Genomic DNA, 22,316 nt, shown 5'->3' on the forward strand with positions numbered 1-22,316 from the left:
AGAGCAGGGCAGCAGTAAGAGTGCAAAGACAATCCTAGCACACAAGGAGAGCCCTGCTGCAAGAGCCAACAAGCACCAGGGTAAGCAGCAGCACCCGACCCTGGCAGCCCTTCCTGCTGCAGGGCATATTGCAGCACAGGTGTTTCCCACTGTGGCTTGCAAGTGCCAAGTCCATTTTTCAAACCCTGGTTGTAACTGCTGCTGACTTTAGAAACATAAGCTATTTTAAAAATGCATCATCAAAAAAAAAGGTTAAATAAAACTTTTTTTCCTTTTATTCTCATGTTTGACAAACATTTCAGCAGGCATCTATCCAACTTAAGCAAGCTCTGGGTGCGCACCTGCTCCAAGCTTTGTCCCAGTCCTGGCTGCATAAATTAAATCCACTGCCTATATTAATATACAAACAATGTCTCCAACCCCATCACATCTCCTCACACCCCCTCACCCAGCAGACCCTAAAATCATTGCACAAGCACCACTCCTGCACCCAGTGGTTTCCTTCTCTCCAGCTGAAGGACGTGGCTGCTGTGACAGAGGTACTGCTGTGGGCAACACAGTGAAGGGAGTGGTAATCAGACAGGACAGCATTCCACCAAACTGAGCTGGAGGTGGATGCTCCCAGAGGAGCCAGTGTGGGCTCCCAGAGCCTCTTTCACAAGGGCTCAGGTAAAAGGGCATCGAACACTCCCCTGCCCAGCAAGTGTCTGAGCAACAAGGACTGCATCTAAGTCTAACTCTCCAAAAGCTCATTTATTTGCTTTTATGATCTCTAAAAATATTATTAGGGGTTCAAGAAGTTCTGGCTTTATTTTTCCTCCATCCTTCAAAATAACTTCAGCAAGATGAATACAATAAACAACATGAATCTGCCTAACATAACTACTCACACACACACTTGAAACAGCTTTAGCATTTATGAATGTTTTCCCAATCTCCATCCATCCTTTCAAACCAGCAGTGGTCAGTTTCAGATTGCCATCTCCACTCTGTACCAGTACACTGATGTTCCCCAGTCACAAGCTGCACCAGATCTCCAAAACTGCAAGACCTCCCAACTCCAGTGATCTTTGCATCTGCTCCAGTAGAAAAAGTAATTTTTCACCCAAATCTACAAATACACTCCTAAACCCTTGCCAAATTTTCAGCCTGCTGGCAGAATGGCTGGATTTGTGCCTTCCCTGTTTGCACCACAAGGACTGCACCTGACTTGTGTGTGGAGGACAGCTTGCTGTTTCACCTGAAACTGCCCAAGAAAAGAAGCTGATCCCATGCACTCACATCCAGGCAAATCTTGGGGGAGAATTGTCTTAAAAACCAAACCAAGAGGACTAAAAACCCATCCAAAATATAGAAAGAGCTAGAGCACAATGCAGCAGTTTCCCAGAGAGCAGACCCACTTCTCAGAGCCAGTACACACAGGAAGAAATTATTTGCCAAGCAACTCAGCTCTTGGGCTGAAATCCAGAGGACGGCTCTGAAAAATCATCCTTCCACCACCAAATTCCCACCAGCAAGCCTTTCTCCCAAGTTATCTGATACCTGCATAAAGCTGAGCAGGAGAAGAGAGGTGCTGAGAACTTCAGCTGAGATCCAGCTGCACCCTCCGAGCCTCCCCTCGGCACACGCAGCAATGAGCCCGAGGCTGAGACTACAGCCAAGAGAGAACTCCTGCATGTCCTCCCTGCCTGCAGATTTGAGTCAGCCAGCAACCTCAGGCTTTGCTGTATTCACACAACAGGAAAGGAGACCTCCCCTCTCCCTCCAAATTCACAGGACAGGCTTCAGAGCTGCTCTCAGCAATTCAGTGCTCAGCAGGCAGGGCCAGCTCAGGGCTCCAGACAAGCACTGAGGCAGTCCCAGGGCAGCCCTGGCTGAAGGGAAGATCAGCTCTCTCACCTTTCTCACACATGGGTTTGCTCACAGCACAACAGTTCAGAGGAGTGACATGACTGGCCAAAGTGACAAATGTCCACCAGCTAAAGTGGGGGGGAACATTGGCTCCTACAAGAACAAGTGGCTTCCACAGGAGAAGCTGAGGCAGAAATTCTTCAGTGATGAAACAAAAGCCTCAAGGAGCCTGAAAAGGCAAAAACGTCACTGCTACACAAATGCTTGAAAAGCAGGCAGATACTATGTCCAGAGAGACAAGCAAATTAGAAAAGAAGTTAAGAGACAGATTTCTGATATATTTTCCTCTCTTACAGAGCAAAATTATAATAAAATAAAAATCATGAACACTCTCTTCCAGCCTGAGGGAACAACACAACTACAACGAAGATCAGACCTGGCTGTCTCTCTTGGATGAACAAAGTACCAAGAAAGAGGACTCAGGAGCACAGAGAAGAGCACAGAAATCCAAGCAGGGCTGGGTTAGTAAGTGGGTGGAGAGAATCTGTAAACTGTAGTAAAACTCTAATGAAAGTTGGAGAATCACAACCAGCACTCAGGAAACAAAGAAAAGTGTTTGGGGCAAATGAAGCGGGTTACCTTCCTCCCCAGAAGCAGGTAATTTATGGAAGGACAAACAAGGACAACTGCAGTTTGTTAGGGTGGTCAGTAAGAAAAGGTATAGCAGTGAGCCAAGATGCAATGAGAAAACAACTTCAAAGCAATTGCTGTGGGAGGTTAAATTAGGTAAGAGTGTATTTTGCTAAGAAAGAAAAAGAGCAGGTGGTAATTGGGAGCATCTCTATAAATGGCCTTATTCCAACAGGAATGACAGTTACTGCAGAGCAAATGCTTATAAAATAAAAAAGATCCATTTAAACCAGTGGCCAGAGCATAACTAATTACTGCTGTGATACAGGAAGCCAACAGCTGCAGGGACAAAGACATGCTGGAGCTCAGCCCTCAAGTAGCATATAGGGGCTATCCCTCTCTGAAAGTTTGGGTCTCCAGTTCCCTCTGGGCCCCATAAAGTGCCACACATCCTTTGTTACATGTTGACAATGAAAATAACTTGAGGAAACAGGCTGCCCTTGTTTCTTGAACACAAAATGCCAAAACACAAGCTTGGGACAGAACAACTTATCAACAAGTTAAAAGGTCTACACCAGATCGTGCAGCACATATGCTAACAATGTGCAAAAGCAGTGCAATTTTTGAAAGTGTTTACCTTGCTTTAGTCATAATTTTAATTTTTACAGGCAGAGTTTAAAAGTGATCTTGTGATATTTTAAGCCCATGACCTTTGTTTAGAGTGTATGTCACTTGTAGCAGTACCTATTTTAATGCAGGCTAAAACTTTTAGACTGAGTGGCACAAAGGTTTTGCATTGGGAGGCACATGTCTTTACTTCACAGCAGTTGGTTTTTTACAAAAGGTTGTGTCAAAACCTACCTGCTGAAACTGCCTCCCCCCCAGCCACCACCTACTCATGATTCAGATGTAAGAGGGGTTTCCCCCAAGGTTGGCTGGTGTCAGGGGACTCTTCTGGGGCTGGCTTCATTCTGCCAGCCCAAACAAAGACCCAAAGTTAGGGGTGAGCCCAGTTATGTTCCCCCACAGAAGTGGCAGAATATCTGGAGTGGATTTTTTTGTTGTTGTTAAGACTACTTAATCCACACATTGAGCTGGGTCTGCCTAGCAACAAGTTAGAGTTTTAAACTTGTATCATCCTACTTGTGTTCCCATGGCTACTGTCATGAACAGTGTGGTAGCAGCTGCACAAATCAGCATAAGGGTCCCAGGAGGGACATCTTTAAGATTCCCAGACAGAAAACAATACTGAGAAAGTACAAATGCTACACCTGGTATGCCTGCCTGCCTTCAGAGTCCTTTACTCCTCCCAGAAGCACCTACACCAGCTCCCTCCTAAGGACAGAGAGACATCAGCCAAAGGAATAGATGCACACACTGCTATCACTGAACATTTTACATTCTTTAGAACAAAAAAGCTTGGGTTACAGATGTGACACTTTTAGCTTCTCACACAGATGTTAGCAACCTAAATGCAGAACTGCACAACTCCAGCCAACAGCACCTGCTGCATGGGGCAGTGGGCTCTCAACACAGGCTGGGAGGAGAAAAATCCCCCCATCACCTTTTACACAGGGCCAAAACTCAAACCAGTGTTACTGATGAGAACAGGGGATGAATTAGACACCCAAAGAAGGTGGGAAGTCAGAGGAAAGAGAAAAAAAACTCCTTGCATTTCAATGCAAGCTGCATGTAAAGAATTGCTACAAAAATAGTCCTGTTACATAGACCAAATCTTCCCAGTCCTGTCAATTCAGTTCTTCCAGACAGAAGGTGATTTCCTACTCAAGGGAGGTTTTTCTTAGTCCTTATCCATCCCCAAGCCCTGTGTAGAACTGGAATCTCTCTGTACCCTCTCTAGGGACCAACAGGCACTGTACCTCTGCATGCAAGCCTTGTTTATCCAAATTCCTTAGAGATTTCTGAACCCAGAAGCCACAACTACGATTACACATTTGTTATGCTGTGCTTTCTTTCACATTAGGGTTACAGAGTCTAGAAGGACACCAATTCAAGGTCATGTACACTAGTAATTATTATCAATACCAAGCTTTCAAATCAAAGTCTCTCTATGAACTAAAACCTAATAAACCAACCTGATAAAACATCCAGTCATCTAAAAGTATATGCACAAGCTATCATGGCAGGTTATCCCAGATACCTACAGAGAGCAGAACTGAAAAGCTGCAATAGACAGCCACGTGGCTACTCCCCTAATTAGACAACTGCACTGCAAAAGCAAGCTCTCTCAGGTCAGTATTTGTGAAATCCATCCAGGTGCAGAGCACAGAGTTAGGGGAGGAAGCAAGAAAGGTTAAATAACTTTAAGGACAAAAACTCACAACCTGAAACTCCTGCCCCTAAAAGGGCAGGGGTATTTTTCCAGGGACACACCTAGTCACACACAGAGAGTACCTATGAGACCCTATTGATGTCCCCTAAACATACCTGCACAACAGAGGGACAGGGCTGAGGGGGAGAGAACAGACTAGAATTGCTTCACAAAAGGGGATTTTTGCAATTTTATCACACTACTGCAGCCTCCTCCCCCCAGAGAGGCAACATTTACCAATACTTCCTTTATGAAGTTAAAAGAGCAAGCTGCTGCATAAAGCTGAATTTTTGAAGATACTTGGAAAGGTAGGTTAAACTCTCTGGTTTAATCCCAAAATCTTACATGAGAATACAGAAAATTTACTGAGTTTGACACCTACAATGCTTAAAGCCACTGCTCATCACAATCAGTTACATTTCAAAACAATGTGAGGAGCACAAAAGCATCTCAATTCTCCAGTATGCTGGAGAAACTTTCACTGCCTTCACTAAGGCTGAACACATCCTCTTGCACTTTCAGAAAGCACAAAGTCATCAAAACTCACATATGGAACAATAAATTAAAGCCTTGAAATTTTAAAGAAACAGACACTTAATCAAGCATTCCTTAAAAAACGCTTTTTAAGATCAAGTTTAGCTTACAAATCAACTCTGTATTTCAAGAACTGAATTTCAAACTGCTCTTTCAAGTTTAAACACCTAATGTGGGATTGCTCATCTTGTTACACTGCCAAGCCTAAGGCTCAAAAGACAAGGTCACCCAGGGCAGAAAGAGGTACAGACTTCCAAGGAAAGGGGCATACTCCACCTAGCCCTAAGTTCTTGTTTTTTATTTACTCTCTACACTCAGCTGCTAGTCACCATGTTTCAATCCTACCTTACACTTGGCATGGGTAAGGCAAGCAGAACCAGAACCACAACCAGAAATTGCTCTGTCCAAGGGAAGCAGGTCCTAGCACTAACCACAAGTTTCTGAGGAGGCAGTTACCTCAGATTTACCTTCCTGGCACATCTTAGGAATTGCATATTGAAGTTGCAACACAGTTAAATACATACATAAGTCCAGCAGAGCACTGTCATCCACACTCCTCTGCAGGTATGTGACAGGGCTAGAGCCCACTGTAAGCCGCATTACAGAGTGTGCCTTGATCACAGAGGCAAAGATTTCCGAGCTAATTATAATGACTAATCACAGGGAGCTCTAAGCCTTCACTTGGCCAAGTCACAGACCTAACTAGGACTGAAAACAAGAGTTTTAAGAGCACCTCATTAAGCAGCAGGAACCAGCTATGAAGAACAAAGCAGTCGCTCTACCTAGCATTAATTCCAGTCCAGCCATTAATACATTTGTCAGTACATGAGACAGCTATTACCTCCACATACAAACACTGCATGTGCCAGGCAGGGAAGGAAGCCACAGGCTTTGGCTACACCGAGATTTGTTTGTTTACAACAGCATTAAGGTTTGAGAAGGATGTTCTCAGTGCTGCTTGAATAATGAGAAAGCTCCAAAGCCATGCCTTGAAACATGTCTGAGTGGGAGCTGTGCTCACCTCTAGAGCCTCTGCACCCCTTCACAGGATGAGAGAACAGGCTGGGTGAAAGCTGATTCTGGGCCATGGAGGCTCAAAAACAGTCTCTCTTCAGGCAAGCAGCCCACAGGTGGAAAAGATATGGCACCAAATCAACAGCTGTACTCCTGCTGAGGTACCAGAGGTATGGATAACAAAGTTTCCAACTTGAGCCCTACTCACCTTTTCCCCGAGGGTGGATTTTAGAAACAGAGGATAAGCTAAAGCGTCAGCATCTACAAGTCAGCTTCACTCTGTAGCAGCAGGACTGCAGCCTTTCCTGCCCTGGAGACTGCACCAGCAGTACGTACCAGTGACAGAAAGAGATGAGACAGAATCTCCCACACACCAGCAGAGTTGCCATCCCAGTAAGGAGATGGCAGGAGTCATCTTCTCCCTTCCCCAGGGCTGCTGGACACCAGCCTGACCCTTTGACTGTACCCAAATTCCTGCAGTACTGAAACAAAAACCCAAGGGGTTGGCAATAGTTTCTGGTGGAGCAGCTTGAGGTCGAGGACCTTTTCATCTGCTCTGCACTAGAGCACATTCACAGAGGCTGTGACCTCTGAGAAGGACGGCAAGACAAATATAGCCCGTGAGGAAGTATGGCACTGAGCAGACTACAGCTAGGGGGAAAAGCTCCTCTTCTCCCATCAGAGTTTAAATTTTCCAGTACCTGAATTTTCCACCACCTAATTCTGAAAACACACTCTTGTTGGGCATGATGCACATCTCCTCAAACAGCAGTGAAGGACCCAAGGTGTGTGTGGTTTACCAAGACACCAGGCAGCCTCTGTCAGTCCAAACACCCTGGGCACTGGTACATTATGGTTTGGTATTTCTGATTAGATCAAACACCCTCTTAACTCTTCCTTCTTTTCCAAAGGAACTGTTGTGCTGAGTTCCTGCCTGTTGAGTTTAAGGCACAGTCATTTCAAGAGATGAGATAGCTCTCCAGCATACCAGTATTTCCAGTTTCAAGAGTTTGGTTTTGAATTTTCCACTTGCTTAGATGGAGCTCCCAAAGTCTCACCTAAAAAGCAATCTTTTTTTCTCATGCCTTTTCTGATGAGTCCATTCAGCAAAACACCATTTTTTCCACACCCACTGGGAACTCACACTACTTGCAAACTATTAAGACTGCAAGACACAGGACTAGCTGCAAAGAAAGAACCAGAAAAAGTAGACTGGGAGCTGGATTTGTCAAGTGTAAGTCATAAGGGGCTTATAATAGCCTCTTGTTAAAAGGTTACAGTCCTGGCTCTGTAGGGCAATAGGTGCCTCTGCCCAGAACCCCATGAAGTAGCTGATGATACAACCTAATAAAACACGGCCTTTACAACCACCAGAGAAATACAACAGTTCTAGGGGAATCAGACACCCAGGGGCTGTCCCAATATTACACTTTCAATCTTTGAACCTAAATAGGCAGAGAGTAGGCACATTTTAACAGCCAGAGTGGGATGGATGTATTAGCTTCCTCCCCTAGGACATGGCCATGCCACCACTTCCACACAGTGATCAGGCACTCCAGATATATGACAGCAGTGACTATCTTGGTTGTTTGATTACAACACTGACAAGGTTTCTCACTATAGTGAATGAAAGAATTTGCTGGGTCCTTACTTTTTTTCCCTTTAATTTCTTGGCAATGCTGAAACAACTGTCTTGGTCACCCTGGGAATACCAAGTGTTTGTGCAGGAGCACACAGGGTGCAGCTACAGTGTGGACCAGAGAACAAGCTCCTCAAGGATTAGTGACATTCTGGCACTGAACACCTTCCAATAGGTTTTTCTGAACTGAGGGGTGGAAGCACTACAGGTGCATTTCCCTTTACCATTTTTACTGTTACAGTACAATACCAAAAAACTGGGAAGACAGCAAACCTGCAAGCAAGGGACTGAAGTCTCACAGCTGACATACATCCCAAACTTGCATTTCCACAAGATGCTCTGAGTCAGACCTGCTTTTCCTCATCTGTTTCTACTGGAAAGAGCTCCAGAAGCTGTTTTCCAAAGATGACCAGCACAACCAATCTCCAAAGATACAAGATGTGGCTTGTATTTTTACTGCCATTGCAACAAATAAGGAAATCTAAAGTTGTAGTGCTACAAAGGACAAAAAAAAAGTTCATCCGCCTTCAACACAAGTCAAAATTTGGGAGTAACTGTTCTCTTCAGGGAGTTCTTTAACACTCAAAATTATGGAAGCTTTAATCATTAGTGAAATTCATTGGCTGTGTTAAAGTGCTCACTAATGTTTTCTTCCTCCTATTTTCAGTGTTCCGATAGCATAAATTAATAAGCAAGAAATAAAACAGTCAAGTACAATATCAGTGCTTCCCCATATGAAAGATTTTTATTTAGCTTTAGGATATGCAATGTTTCCTTCCACTGAAATTTTCCATTAACAGGACATGTGGGTTTCATTTGTATGGATTGAGAGAACCATAACAGTTTGCCTCTTCAAAATCTTCTGTGTCTGTTTCAGAACTCACAAGAAATGCTGACCTACTAATATCAGTGTTTGTTTAACACAAAGAATTTTGGGCTGGCAAATAATTGATTCTGAGCTCTAATAAGAGAAGAAATAGCAGACACAATAGCAGTTGTGCAATTTTTCACATCCTATCTGTGAACTCAAGGCTGAACAGTGAAACACAGGTGAAGTGCAAGTTTTACTGAGTCTAGTGAGCTCTGGCACAGGAGTTTCAGCCCAAGAAGTTTCACCTATTCTTTTCCCAAGCTGAACTGGCTTGTTTAATACACACATTGCCTCTGCAAAAGCCTTGCCTTTACTGTACAGCTACTCTTATTATACAAACAGCAATAAAGGTGTAAGTACTGTATTATTATACAACAATAATAAAGCTGTAAGTTTTTGAGATAATAAAAGAAGCAGGATCAAGGTAGTGACAACATACTTTTCCAAAACATGGGAAGATTAGGATAGGTCAAAAGGATGGCAACATTAACTTTGGTAAAGAACCTACAGGCTCTGCCAGCTGATGGAATAGGCCTTGCCACTGTAAAGAGACTTTCTAAAGGAGCTGTGAGTAAGAACCACCTCCTACAGAGGATTCCAGCCACAAGCATTTTTACAGTCAAAGAATCACATCAGGCCTTCCTTGGCCACCACCACAGCACTTTTTAGCCACAAGGAATATTTTAAACTTACACTTACACCAAGGTATTTTAATTCAGAATGTGAACTTGTCATTTTCTGGTTTCTGGAACTGTCATTTTCTTTCAAGGATGAAGGAAAAACAAAGCAGCAGCTTTGTTAACCCTTTTCCTCATACTCTGGTAAAGCAAGGGAGAGACAAGAACTTTCTATCCTTCCCCATGCCAACAAGAAGATGATGAAGTCCCTTCCCTTTCTAAACTTAGGCAGCCACTGAGAACACTCTCTTCACTTACAGACCATACCATGCAATAGTTTTTTGCTCTTCTCTGTCTATTTAACTCATGATACCGAGATTAACATCCCACCACTGCCTTGCTCTAGCTCTCTTTTCTCCTGCAGCTGCACAGAAAAAGATTTCAGATCTTTCAAAGCTTTCCTAATTTCACTGCTCTTTGCAGCAGCTCCCATGTGGCTGAGAAGTGAAACAAAATGAAATGCTTTCTCTGCCCCTCTGCATGGGGACAGAGGAACTCCCACGTAAAATGCTGATGTAAGAATAAGCAGTTACAGATATACCTCAGCCAAAGGTATAACTGAACATTAAGATTAAAAAAAGAAACACACACAAGGCCTGGTCTGTGTGATTTTCCCCTCAGCACAGTCAGAGCAGCACCAGCACTCCACATTTTGCCAGCCAGCTAGAAGGTAAAAAGCCTCCACAACTCAACAATAAATAATTTTCAAGCTTTAGGATCTTTTGGTAAACCAATCACTAAAACTTTTAGTGAGAAACAGACACAGCATCTGTGCACTCTGATAACACTGTTTCATAGACAGGACAACTTAACAGTTTTAGTCAAAAGGTCTAAGTGCAGCATTTTTGGCTTATTTAGGGTTTTCTTTCTTAAAGAGGGAAACAAAAGAGACATAACAAATGAACTGAATGTAGCTTTTAGCCTTTAGGACCAAGAAGAGATGACAAAAATCAGGCAACAACGTGGCATTGCAAAATGATTCCTGGGTAATTCCACAACACAGGAAACAAACTCTTCCATACACAAGCAGATAAAAGTTCACTCCAAACTCCATAACTAAAAGATTTACTTTTCAGAAACAGAAAAAAACCACCCAGAGGCCAGTAAAGGAGGATCTGATGTCCATTCAGGTCATCAGAAAACTGATCATTTACTTTGGGTGAGCCTACTATGAGCTTGCTGTACACTGTGAACTCAAACACAATCACCTGCTGATCCCATCTTAAGGTACAGATTACTCAGAAAAAAAATTATTTCTTCAGGTCACACACTTCCCCCTCCCTTCCACTCCACACAGCACAAAAAGCAATAACCTTTGTATAGGTCACTGTGTGTCTGTAAGTTTAAACCAGAACAATGTACATCTGAATACACAACAGAGAGGAAGCAGCTCACAATATTTCCCCCCCCTCCACCGATTATGTTCAATAAATGAATTGTCCAAAAGAGCATAATTCACCAGGGTGACCATAAAGCCCAAGTATTGTTGTGATAGGTGGCTGATAAGTCAGTGTGATGCACGTTGTGTGCTACAGAAACGCTGCGTTTGACCTACAGATTGAAAACCAGTGTCAACTGCTGCCTAGCTCACAGCTCCCCCTTCCTCCCCCTCCCTCCTCCTCCTCCCCCTGTCCGCCCCCTTTTTCCTCCTGGTCAACCAAGAAATGGACCTCCCTTGTATCTTATTTTGTCAAGAAGACGAAGGGGGGAAGGAATGGGGAAAAATTATTCTGTAAATGAATACAAGTGATAGTGAACTTAAGAAAAAAAAAAATCCTCTTTGCCCTCCCCCCCACCCTAAGATCTTAACAGTTAGGAACGGACATTTATATTTAATAATAAAAAAGGCATCCAGCATTAGTGCACAGTCTGAGGATGACCCACGATAAATCTTTTTCCTGAGTCCACACAACAGTAACTCTCAGGATTATTCGATAAGGAGACACTGTGGCTTTCCACACCATTCTTTTTGTTTTAGTGCGAGAGGTGCGGAGGATTCAATTAAGTTTGGGCTGGGCAAAGGGACAACTCCAAACGCTAGGATCTCCAGACAGAAGGAGGGTTTTCACTAGCTACAACCTCCACTTACAAAGGAACAATACCAAAAAAGAAAAAAAGCTTAGATTTCAAACTAAAGAGGTCAACAGCCTGTCTTTCAATACACGGAGATACATCAGTACCACCGTGCTTCCAGCACCTGCCTTTCAGCACAGCTCCAATTCCTTTGTTTGCTCAAAATTTGCTTCCATACCACTTTAAATTAGCTTACAAAGAACCGAAGCAGAATAGCTGGAACGTGAAACAATTTTTTTTTTGGAGGACAGAGGCAAACTGCTTCTTAGGAAGAGAGAAAATTAAAACACAGACCTAAGTCACTTCTAAATACCTTCGAAAAAAATTATAATTATAACTTGATGTCTTTTAGTTCCACCCCTATCACTGAAACCACAGAAACACGAGTTCATGAGAGGATGGAACAAAAAATAAAAAGAAAGAAAGAAAACCAGACCAAAAAAACCCGAACAAAAGGAAAAAAAAAAAAAGGAAAAAGAAAGAAAGAAGAAGAAGAAGAAAAAAAACCCACCCAACTGCCATCTCCTGCCTCCTCCAGCCCTGCCAGCTTCCCTGTTCCTCCCTGCCTGCAAAGCGCCCTCTGGAAAGCATCGAGACTTCTTTTATCAACCGTGTGCGCTGGGGAAGGGGGGAGGAAGGGGGGGTCCTTGTTCTTGCTCTGGCTGTTTGAGAGTGCAATTAGGGGCACATTATTTTTGGACCCGATGAGCGGAACCCGGGGGGAGGGGGGGTCGTACCCCACTCATCGCGGGGCGGAGGGTCCAAAGCGCTGGATGAGGGGGAGGAGTTGCCCCCCTTAAAACATAATAAAGACTTACCGGGGTCGAAATCAGGGACCACCGCCTGGTACTGCGGCCCGACCCTCATTCCGCCGCCAGCTGAGGGAGGCAGAGGGAGAAGCGTTACCCGCGTGGGCCCGAGCGGCCCCTATAACCAACCCCCCCAAAAAACGCACCCCGCACCCGCTCCTCACCGTGCTCCTCATCGCTGGACGAACCCGAGCTCCCCTCCTCCCAGGAGTTCACGCTGCTGTTGCCGTTGGGGGCGGCGGATAAACTTTTGCTGCCGCCGTTGTTGTTATTATTCGCCCCGGCGGCGTTCTGGTTCCTGCCCCGCCGTTTCCCCGAGACCTCCGGGCCCTTCTCGATCATGGCTGGCATTTAGGGGAGGAAGGGGAGGGGGGGTGTGGAGAAGAAGGGAAGGGAGGGGGGAGAAGATCAGAGTTTAAAAACTGCGGGGGGGGGGGCTGTGGGAGGCGCCAAGGGCGGGCGGGAGCCGGGGCGGGCCGGGCCGGTGCGCGGCGGTGGCGGCGCTGCTACATCCCCCACCGCGATCGCCCCGAACTTTGAGGCTCATCCCAGCCCTGCGCTGGGACTCCGCTCAACCTGCGCTGCTGCCCGCGGCCAGCCCCGCCTCCCCCCGCTCCTGCCCCTTCCCATTGGCCAAACCTACATTTTGGGAGGCCATCCCGCCCGCCCATTGGCCGGCGCCGCCTGTCCATCGCGGCGGCCCGGCGCTTCCGTTCGCTGGGCGCGGTGGAGGCGGACCGCGGGCCGTGTGTGTGCGGGCTCCGCGATCTCTCCGCGATCTCTCCGCCCAGCGATACCTCTCCTCCGCGCTCCTCGGCTGCGAGCGGAGCGGGAGGCGGGGCCGCACCCCCCGCCGGGGAGCCCCTCCCCGGCCGCTCCCCCTGCTCGGCCCCGGTTCCACCGCCCCGCCGGGAACTCGGACCCGGGAGGAGCGTGGCGAGGGACTACTTTGCCCCCCCCCACCGCCTCTCCCGTGGCGGAAGGTTACGGCGTAGTTTGAATGAGATTCCATACAAAGCTCAGTTGTCCGCGGGGAGCCGAGACCGGCAGTGTTGGGGTCTGTGCTTGTTCTGCCCGGGACGGCTCCCGCCGGCAGCAGCGGCCAGAGTCCCACGAGGGGATGGGGGTCCCGGCGGCCAGGAGTGGCCTGAGGAGAGCAGGGGGGGCGGCCCGACCGGAGCTGCGCCGAGAGTGCGGGACAGCGCCGGGGTCGGAGAGAGCCGGGGCAGCGACGGCATCCAGCCGGGGAGCGGCACCGCACGGACGGGTCCGCGGTGCTGCCCCGTCAGCCGGGTGCTGCCAGCCGCCCCCGGGGCAGAGCCGCCCGCAGGGGGCACGGCACGGTGCCCGTGGAGCCGCCTTCGCCCTCGCCCCGGGCGCCGCCCCGGGTCCGCCCAAGTAACTCCGTGGCTCCCCCTCGGCCCCTGGTGCCGAGCCGGTGTCCGCGCTCGGGGCCCAGCGGATCCCGCGCCCCACGCGGCCCCGGGCGGGAGCCGGCCCCGAGCCCTCCCGGGGGGCGGCCGCGTCCCACGCTCCGTGCCTTCCCCGCCGTGACCCGGCTGCGGGGCGAGCTGCGGAACAAAAGCGGCGGCGGCGCCGCGTTCCCTTCCCTCGGCACACGAGGCTCCTGTCGGGAAAACCCGCACGGCGTGGGGGAGAACTGCTGGGGGGAAAGGGGGAGTCCAGCCCCGCCAAAGCCAAAATGGGCAACCGAAGGGTGTCCAGACCGCACGCTGTTATTTGCGACTCGAACTGTACATCAGGCTGAGGCAGCACAATGCACGGTCATGGAAAGCAGCTTGTGGGGTGTGTCTGCTATTTTCATTCAAATTAACTTCTGTAGCAAGTTTTTTTTTTATTGGCCCGAGCAATTAAAAGTGCCATTTGACTAGCAGCGGTTATCTCGTATCAGCCAAACTGTCCCCAGCCACTCCCGCCTCCCTCTGCCATTTTAATCCAAGAGCATTTGCACAGGGGGAGGGGGAAAGAGCTGCCGGGGGAGAGCCATCGTCTCCAGCCTGGCCTTACCCTTCCTTCTCTATTTTGTGCCTAAGATTATCAAATTTATTTCACTTCCAGGGAGAAGTTTGGAAAGGGTCTTTAATATTCACGCACTATTTCTCTCCATTAAAATTAAGAAAAGAAATACCTTGTTGAGGTGTGTGGTAGTTTGCTTCAGCATACTGTGGTCTTTACAGTATCTCCTTTCCCATCTTCACTCGGTATGTGTGTTGTGTGTACATACTGATATGCAGTCAGTTTCCTTTGTTAACACATGCATGTACCTGTGAGTATTTATTCACCCCAGTTATTTACCTCTGAAAAAATAAGCTTATTTTCACTACAGAAAAATAAGTACACATATAAAAAGAACTTTTTTCTAGCTCACAAAACTAAAATTTATTATGGTAGCTCTTGATCCCACATTCTTTGAAAATACCAGTTCTAAATTAGGGGAGTAATTAGTGATGCTCTTAAACGCCAGCACTGACAGCCACAAATATTTCCCATTGCAAAGTGTATTAGTTCTGTAGTAGAGAATACATTTTCATGATAGACAGGAATGCAAACATGGCTGAGTGTTCATTATCCTTCTCCTCTGTATTCGAGGATTTCTACTCCAGAAATGCAAGGGCAGGAAGGGAACATCTGATCTTTCATTTTAAGATGAGCTTTGAAGGTCCCAGTACTGAAGAGGGAAAAAAAAAAGGTTCACCCAAGATTTAGGCTGAAACATACCTGAACCTGAGCTTGAACTTGAACCTGAGACCACAGATGACATTTGGAAACGTGTGTACAGCTTAGGCTGAGACACACGTGTGCACAGTTTTGCAAATCTGGGCCTAATTTTGGTCTTCTTTCACTTCCTCTTCCTCCCTCCCTCCTCTCTTCATGGCCATTACCCACTTAGGCCCCAGGATTAAAATCTTAAGTCAGTCATCTCAATTATTTACAACACAATTTCCCTCACATGAACTGTTGAGACAACCTTTACTGCAGGCCCTTCTCCGCGATGTGCCTGTCCCGAGCCTGCCCCGCAGCCCCTCCCGCAGCGGGGTCAGCAGCTCCATCCTGTCCCAAGGGCTGGGAAGCAGCACAATCCCTGCTCTCCAGGGAGCTCCCACAGTGCCACGACGGATGCCAGCCCTGCCCGAGCCATGCCCCAGGCCAGCCGAGCACGCTCTGCCCCTCCTGCCCTCCTGCCAGGCTGTTCCTTGGCCCCAGGACAAGGCGATAAGCGGGTGCCCAGGAGCAGCAGCGGGGCCGTGCCTCTCCCCTGGCTGCCAAGGGCTGCGTGTGTGCTCTGTGCATGTGTGTCTGTGCCCTGTGTGTGCCCTGTGTGTGTGTGTGCCCTGTGCATGTGTGTCTGTGTGTGTGTGTGCCCTGTGTGTGCCCTGTGCATGTGCCCTGTGTGTGTGTGCCCTGTGCATGTGCCCTGTGTATCTGTGTGTGTGCCCTGTGTATGTGTGTCTCTGTGTGTGTGTGTGTGCCCTGTGTGTGCCCTGTGTGTGCCCTGTGCATGTGTCTGTGTGTGTGTGTGTGCCCTGTGTGTGCCCTGTGTGTGCCCTGTGCATGTGTCTGTGTGTGTGTGTGCCCTGTGTGTGCCCTGTGTGTGTGTGTGTGCCCTGTGCATGTGTGTCTCTGTGTGTGTGTGTGTGCCCTGTGTGTGCCCTGTGCATGTGTCTGTGTGTGTGTGTGTGCCCTGTGTGTGCCCTGTGTATGTGTGTGTGTGTGCCCTGTGCATGTGTGTCTGTGTGTGTGTGCCCTGTGTGTGCCCTGTGTGTGTGCCCTGTGCATGTATGTCTGTGTGTGTGTGTATGTGTGCCCTGTGTGTGTGTGTGTGTGCGCCCTGTGTGTTCCCTGTGCATGTGTGTGCATGTGTGCCCTTTGTGTGTCCTTTGTGTGTGTGTGTGCCCTGTGTGCATGTGCCCTGTGTGTGTGTGCCCTGTGTGTGTGTGTGTGTGTGTGTGTGTGTGTGTGTGTGTGTGTGTCCCAGAGCAGGAAGTCTCAGCGTTGTCACCGTCACAGCCCGTCTGCACCTGTCACAGCTGTTGTCCCAGGCCAACAACACCCTCTTCATCCACAGCAGGGCTGCTCTTCATTTTCCAGCCTTTCTGCAGAAATTCATGAGCCCTGAATATAACATCTCTGATGCTGATGGAGCTTTTTGTTTCTAACCATTGAGAAAATTCTTCCTGTTTGTTTCTGCTTTCTGAACAGTGGTGTTGGGTTTCTTTATGCTTAAGCTAAAAGCCTGAATTTTTGGGAGTGTCCCAAAACAGCACAACAGATTTTGGTGTTGTTCTTGAAGGAAACTTTGAAAAATTGTTTTCTGGCCATAAAGAAAACTCTTTGAAGAGTGTAGGCAAGTGTGTACACAAACACTGTACACAAAATACACAATTGTGTTTTATTTTTTAGCAGCAACAGTGAATACACTTTATGCAGCCTCTAATGCCAAAAAAGCAACAAATTATCCTCTGGGTCACAGCACTTGCTCTGGAGAAAACCTGTGTTAACACTTCATTATTTTTAAGTTCTGCAAAGTGGGACAGATGGGGAGGAAACCCTTTGAGCACAAAGGGAGCCTCTGGTAGGTACAGAGTCTTGTTTACCTGGATCAAAACTTCGTTTAGACACATCAGGCCAGGATCCCACACATGACTGCACACACCTGTATGTCCTGCTCAGGCTCCTCAAGAGGAATTTTGTATATGATCTGCAGCAGACTCAGTTATGTAAAGCAGGGATTGTATCTTCCTTGCACCTGAGCTTGGCTGCAACTTCTGGACAACACTGTAATGTAGTGGTTAACCTGCTCACCTGTTTAGATATTAGAGCAAAAGGAGTGGAAAAAAAAAGTCTCTTCCTTATGAAGACAGTGTCACTGTTGTGCATATACTGTGGCCTAACAGGTTGGACCAGCCAGGACTGTCATATTAAAAAATTTCTTGAAATTTGTTTCTCTTTGTTAAGGGAAAAGCACCTCTCCTTGCCAATTTTTAAAGGAAAACTTTTCTTATTGTCATTAACCTGTGAGTCCCACAAATAAAATACAGATGAAGTAGAAATGGAGCCAGGATGCCCAACAACTGAGCAACTTTTATTCCCTAGATGAAAAGATGAGTGTCTTCTGCCTCATTTTTGGCCTTCTTCCTGGCCAGGTGAGTGTTTCAAGCCTTTTCCCAGGACAGCAATGCTTAAGTGTGTCCTTGGGGCTGCTAGCTCTTGCAACAAAGGGTTAGGAGAGTTAAAACCCTTTCCATTAGCTGGAATTGTAGGAAGCAGCTCTCTCACCTCCTTCCTAATGTATTTTCCTTGAAAACAGATGCACTAAAAATGCTTACCCCAGTGAGAATGTTCCTGTGTGTTTACACAAGTATATATGTATGTATGTATGTATATACATGTAGCTGGTTACCAGTAGTAAAAGGACAATTAATCACATTCTAGACTGACTGTTTTTAATGCTGAGAGGCTATTAATCAGGAAAATGTTGTCCTTTGGACAAGATGTTTATACAGTCAACACTATGGGTTGTTTTCTTTCCCCTGGTGCTAAGCTGCCTGCAAATGGAAAGAGGAAATCAGGATTATTATCTCTTACTTTAGAACTTGGTGCTCCAAGTTTGACAACAATTTTGGCTGGAATTTGGAAGGAATGCATGTGAGATGATGCCAGGTTCTCTTAGGTTTCAGGGGGACTTGGGTGTTCAACCCTCAAATCTCTGGAAGCATTTATGTGCCTAAAAGACATAAACAGGCATGATATGCAAGTTTCAAAAGCACCTCCTTTTGCTGAAAAAAAAAAAAAACCCAAGGGGAATCTAATTTCATTTTAATGTGACTAAAAGACTTTTCAAATCTGTCCCTAAATCTCTTGCGGGCCTTTGGAAATTTGTCCTTGGAGCCTTTCAGTCTAAAAGTTGCTTTTAGAGAAGGAATTATATAGTAAATTTTAATCCAAACTTTTATTTCCCACTGGAGAGAATGGCTCATATCCTGTAGTGAGTGGGAGGCCAGCGGAAAAAATCAAGGGGGGAAACTGTGGTGGGAGTGAGAGGGTGCAGAGCTGGGGCTGGATCAGCAGTGGGAGGCAGGAAAGGGCTGCTGGCAGCTGCAGGGTGAGCATGGCAGGAGCAGGGGAGCCACTGCAGCTGAGGAGGAAACACTGTCCTGGCCTGGAGCAGGGCTCCAGGATGGCCCAGAGGGGAGCCACTAAGAGAAGACCTGGGAGGAAGGAGAGGATGAGACTGAAATCCTGCACAGGCAGGGGCTGGCGATGCCAGGAGAGCAGTGGACAAGGGCACAGGACAATCTTGTGGGCAGAGCTGCAGAAAACTCCCTGTCTGTCTCCAGCAAAGTGTGGATGCAGCCCCCAGTGGGTTTTTCAGCATTTGTGCTAGGAGATATTTCACAGCTTGTGAAGCTGATGGGAGCAGGAGTCACCCATCTGTACATGCTACTGTGACCACCCCCTTTGCAGAGTTCTGGCTCCTTTTTGGCAGGGGCATACAGCTTTCCCTCCCACCCTATGTTTCCTTGACAGGACTCCACTTCTTCCCTTTCCTCCTGGGAGCTCTTCTCAGTGAATTAAACTTGAAGCTGTTGAGGAGCCCTGTTGCCCCTCAGGTGCCCCACTGCCCAGCCAGCAGTGCTCCAGGGCTGGGCACCATGGGCAGGCAGCACCCAGAGCAGGCAGCCCCTCTTTGTCCCCCACCCTGCACCTCTCATCAGCCCTGGGGAAGAGCTCAGGAGGAAAATGGGAAATCACAGCAGTGAGGGGAGGTGAGACAGGCCCTGGTGGTATTAACCCCTCCATAGCTGGTGCCTTCTCCCAAAAAACAAACCTTGAGTGAGGTGGGACAGGCATCTTCCCCTCCCTGAGGATGAGGCATGCAGCAAAATCAGAGCAGAAAGCCTCAGATAGCTGATGGGTTTGTTTCACTCAGTTCTGTGCTTAAGTTAATCTCCATATCTGATGAGAAACACACTGTGTGAAGAGATTCATCACTCCTTAAAAAAACATATGGGGGAAAAAATTTCCTTTTAGGGAGCCACTTAATCGTAGGGATGATTGCAGTTAACACAGCACTTAACCTGGGAATATGCCACTCTCTTTTTATAGACTTCCATTTCACTTGTCTCTGGGGCAGCCAGTGAGCAGTGCTAGTCTGTGAAGGGAGATGGAATTGCAGGGGACAGCTGCCATCATTTTTAGGGTGTCTGAGAATCAAATAACATAATTCTTCTCACAGGAGATTTTGAACAAGAAATGCACACAATCCCTTCGGAGAGCTCTCTGTTGCAAGACCTAGTGGGCAAGGATTGAGCTTTAACAGCAGATACCCATTGTAAGAGCTTTGCAAGGAATACAATCCTTTGCATTTCAGTGTTTAAATCGACCTTTTTTTTTTTTTTTTTTTTTTCTTAACTGAGTGAGGGAAGAAGTTCTCCCCAGGAGCTCGTGCAGTACTGTGGCATTACCTTTGAAGGACTCTGCTATGTCAAGGATAACAAACTATGAGAAACAGCACATGGATGCAGCAGGAAAACTCCTCTATGCCAGCCCCTCCATGGTGGCAGCTTTCCAGTGGCCCATGTCACTGCAGTCCAGGGTGGGAGCAGAAAAGACTGCCCAGAGAGAGGTGTCCCAACTTTGCCCCATGTCAGGCAGCCTCTCCCTGCACCCTCCCACAGAGGTGCTGGTGCCCCGGGCTCTGAGCACAGCAAAGTCCCTCAGCCAGGTGGTCCCCTGCCTCCTTGGGAGTCCTCCATGTGTCTTGCTGCTATCCTGGTAATCCCAGCAATGGGGAAGTCCAGCTGAGAGGCAGCTGCTTACTCCTGAAATCATACCAAAAAATCCCTGCATTGACTTTCTGCCAACACAGCCCCCTTTACTCCACCACTCAGCCAATCTCTTCCCATGACCCAATCTCTTCCCATGACACAGGGGATTCTAGGGAAACACAGCCAGGGCTGTCCTACAGGGCCTCTGAGCACTGATATTCCCAGGGGAAAGGGAACTATTAGAATTAATCTGAAACTCCCTTCAAAACTCATAGTTGTCATAGGTCCAAGCAAACTGTTGTAACAGAGTAAAAATGTGCAGGTTGGTATGTCCATACATTCACGTGAGAGTGAAGAAAATCACCTTATTCATTGTATGTGGGAATTGTTCTGCTGAAATCTCTGGAAATTCCCTTTGTTGTAAAACCAGTAGAAGGCTCAGGCCCAGCTTCTGTGAACGCATCCCTAAGGCAGCACAGCTCAACAGGACTCTAGTGCCAGCTTTTGATTGTACACTTTCTCTTCATTCAGCCTAAATATAATCTGGAAATGTCAAATGCTAGTGATCTCAGAGGAAGGAGAGAGAAATACAGGTTAGTTCCTTACTGGTATTTGTCTAAAGAAAACACTCAACACATGAAAACCCAGAAAAGAAATTTTAAAAAATCAATGGAACTTCTCTGTTTGGTGTCAAGTGAGCCACTAATCATGAACCAAAAGAAACAATTTTCAAACAAAAGCCATGACCTAGTACCTCTTAAAATCACAATTAAAAAACAAAAACAAAAACAAAAACAAAAACAAAAACAAAAACAAAAACAAAACAAATAAAAGCTACATTCCTATCTGCCTCAAGCTTTCCCCTTATTAAACATGGAACACACCAAATACAGATTCATTTCCCCTGCCCAGCAGCACTGAGCACAGGAGATGGATGGTTTTTCATTGGTACCCTCTTACAGCCACTGCCCCTCTGGGATCCCTCTGATGACACCAGAAATGTTGCACCAAACTCAGATATCAGACCAAATCTTTATTCTGTGGTCTTCCTCTTCTCAGTTACATGGGTGTAAATCAAAGGTTTAAACTGATCCCATCCTGTTCAGTGGCACTGGAAGGCTCTGGATTAATATCAAGCAAAGACATCTGTCTCCTGCTGTTTCTGTGCCTGTGGTATCAATAGTGATTTTGAAAATTATTATTTCTATACAGTCTATAATGACTTAGAAAGAACAGTTACAGCCTGTTGTGCAAATGTGAATAATACTTGCTTTTTAAAAATGTGGATTTTTCATACGACAGGAACTAATGGCCCTTTCAGAGCAGTTATGGTCTATCTTGTCAATTTGGTTTCTATTCATGCATGCTAAGTGAATTTTTATAGCTAAACTAGGAGTCCTTAAAAAGGGGCCTTATACTGGAAATGCAGATGTGACTTACTGTGAGTTGTGCTAGGAGATCATCCCTGCCCCTGGGGAGCCAGAGCCAGTAATCAGAATTCCCTTTTCCTGTGCACATAACACGACTTGCAGGCACTCTTTCATCTGCACTGAGGCAGGAAGGAGAGGCAGAATTAGCCCCTCATTACAATAATGTTTCTCACACTTTCTCCAGCTACTCTCTGCAGGCATTAGTAAAGGGGGCCTGGCTGCCAGAAATGCTGAAAACCTACATCTCCAGTTAAAAGAAACCAGAGAGCAGGGTGCTCAGTGGCTCTGAAAAATCAGAGCCACAGAGCTTTAAACAAATGCTTTTATGCTCTTAAAAATATAAATATACAGACTCACCTTAACTTTACTGTCTGTGAGTGCTTTGTGGAAAGGAAATTGTGTATTTTTCAGACTGATTTCTCTTACAGCTTCACTGTAAACTGTACTGCATCCATACATCAATATATTTACCTGCCTGCTTCACAGCTGGAAAGAAAATGAAGCCATCTCAATCACCTTCACATTCAGCAATAGAGACACCTGATTTTTTTTTCCTCACTCAATGCCAATTAAAATGCGAAAAATGGATAATCTGATCTCCACTAAATATTCCAGTCCCCTCCATAGCACAGAGTGGATATACCTCCATCCTCAGTGGCAACCTGA

At 46.7% G+C, this 22,316-nt stretch overlaps 1 protein-coding gene and 1 long non-coding RNA gene across 5 annotated transcripts in view; both read right to left on the reverse strand.

Moving 5' to 3' along the window:
• RCOR1 (REST corepressor 1) overlaps positions 1-13,223 on the reverse strand; it is an 82,413-nt gene extending 69,190 nt beyond the window's left edge. The window contains exons 1-3 of one of the 2 annotated variants that reach the window (XM_071426412.1): positions 13,074-13,223; positions 12,595-12,774; positions 12,440-12,499 (exon numbers count right to left, since the gene is read on the reverse strand). In XM_071426412.1, coding sequence (XP_071282513.1) covers positions 12,440-12,499; positions 12,595-12,774; positions 13,074-13,122 — 289 coding nt within the window. In that variant the 5' untranslated portion in view covers positions 13,123-13,223. Of the gene's footprint in view, positions 1-12,439; positions 12,500-12,594; positions 13,038-13,073 lie in introns of those variants that run through there. The other variant, XM_071426413.1, reaches the window with a different exon arrangement.
• A 3,696-nt stretch (positions 13,224-16,919) lies between these two features.
• The window catches only part of LOC139589754 (uncharacterized), a 49,689-nt gene continuing 44,292 nt past the window's right edge, over positions 16,920-22,316 (reverse strand). Inside the window, exons 4-5 of one of the 3 annotated variants that reach the window (XR_011679105.1) lie at positions 20,585-22,136; positions 16,920-20,274 (exon numbers count right to left, since the gene is read on the reverse strand). This is a non-coding gene — a long non-coding RNA (uncharacterized lncRNA). Of the gene's footprint in view, positions 20,275-20,584; positions 22,137-22,316 lie in introns of those variants that run through there. The other 2 variants (XR_011679103.1, XR_011679106.1) reach the window with 2 other exon arrangements.

This window comes from Agelaius tricolor, unplaced genomic scaffold, assembly GCF_023055355.1.
Source record: "Agelaius tricolor isolate 1412-34295 unplaced genomic scaffold, bAgeTri1.0.p SCAF_5, whole genome shotgun sequence".
In the NCBI taxonomy this organism is placed as follows: domain Eukaryota; kingdom Metazoa; phylum Chordata; class Aves; order Passeriformes; family Icteridae; genus Agelaius; species Agelaius tricolor.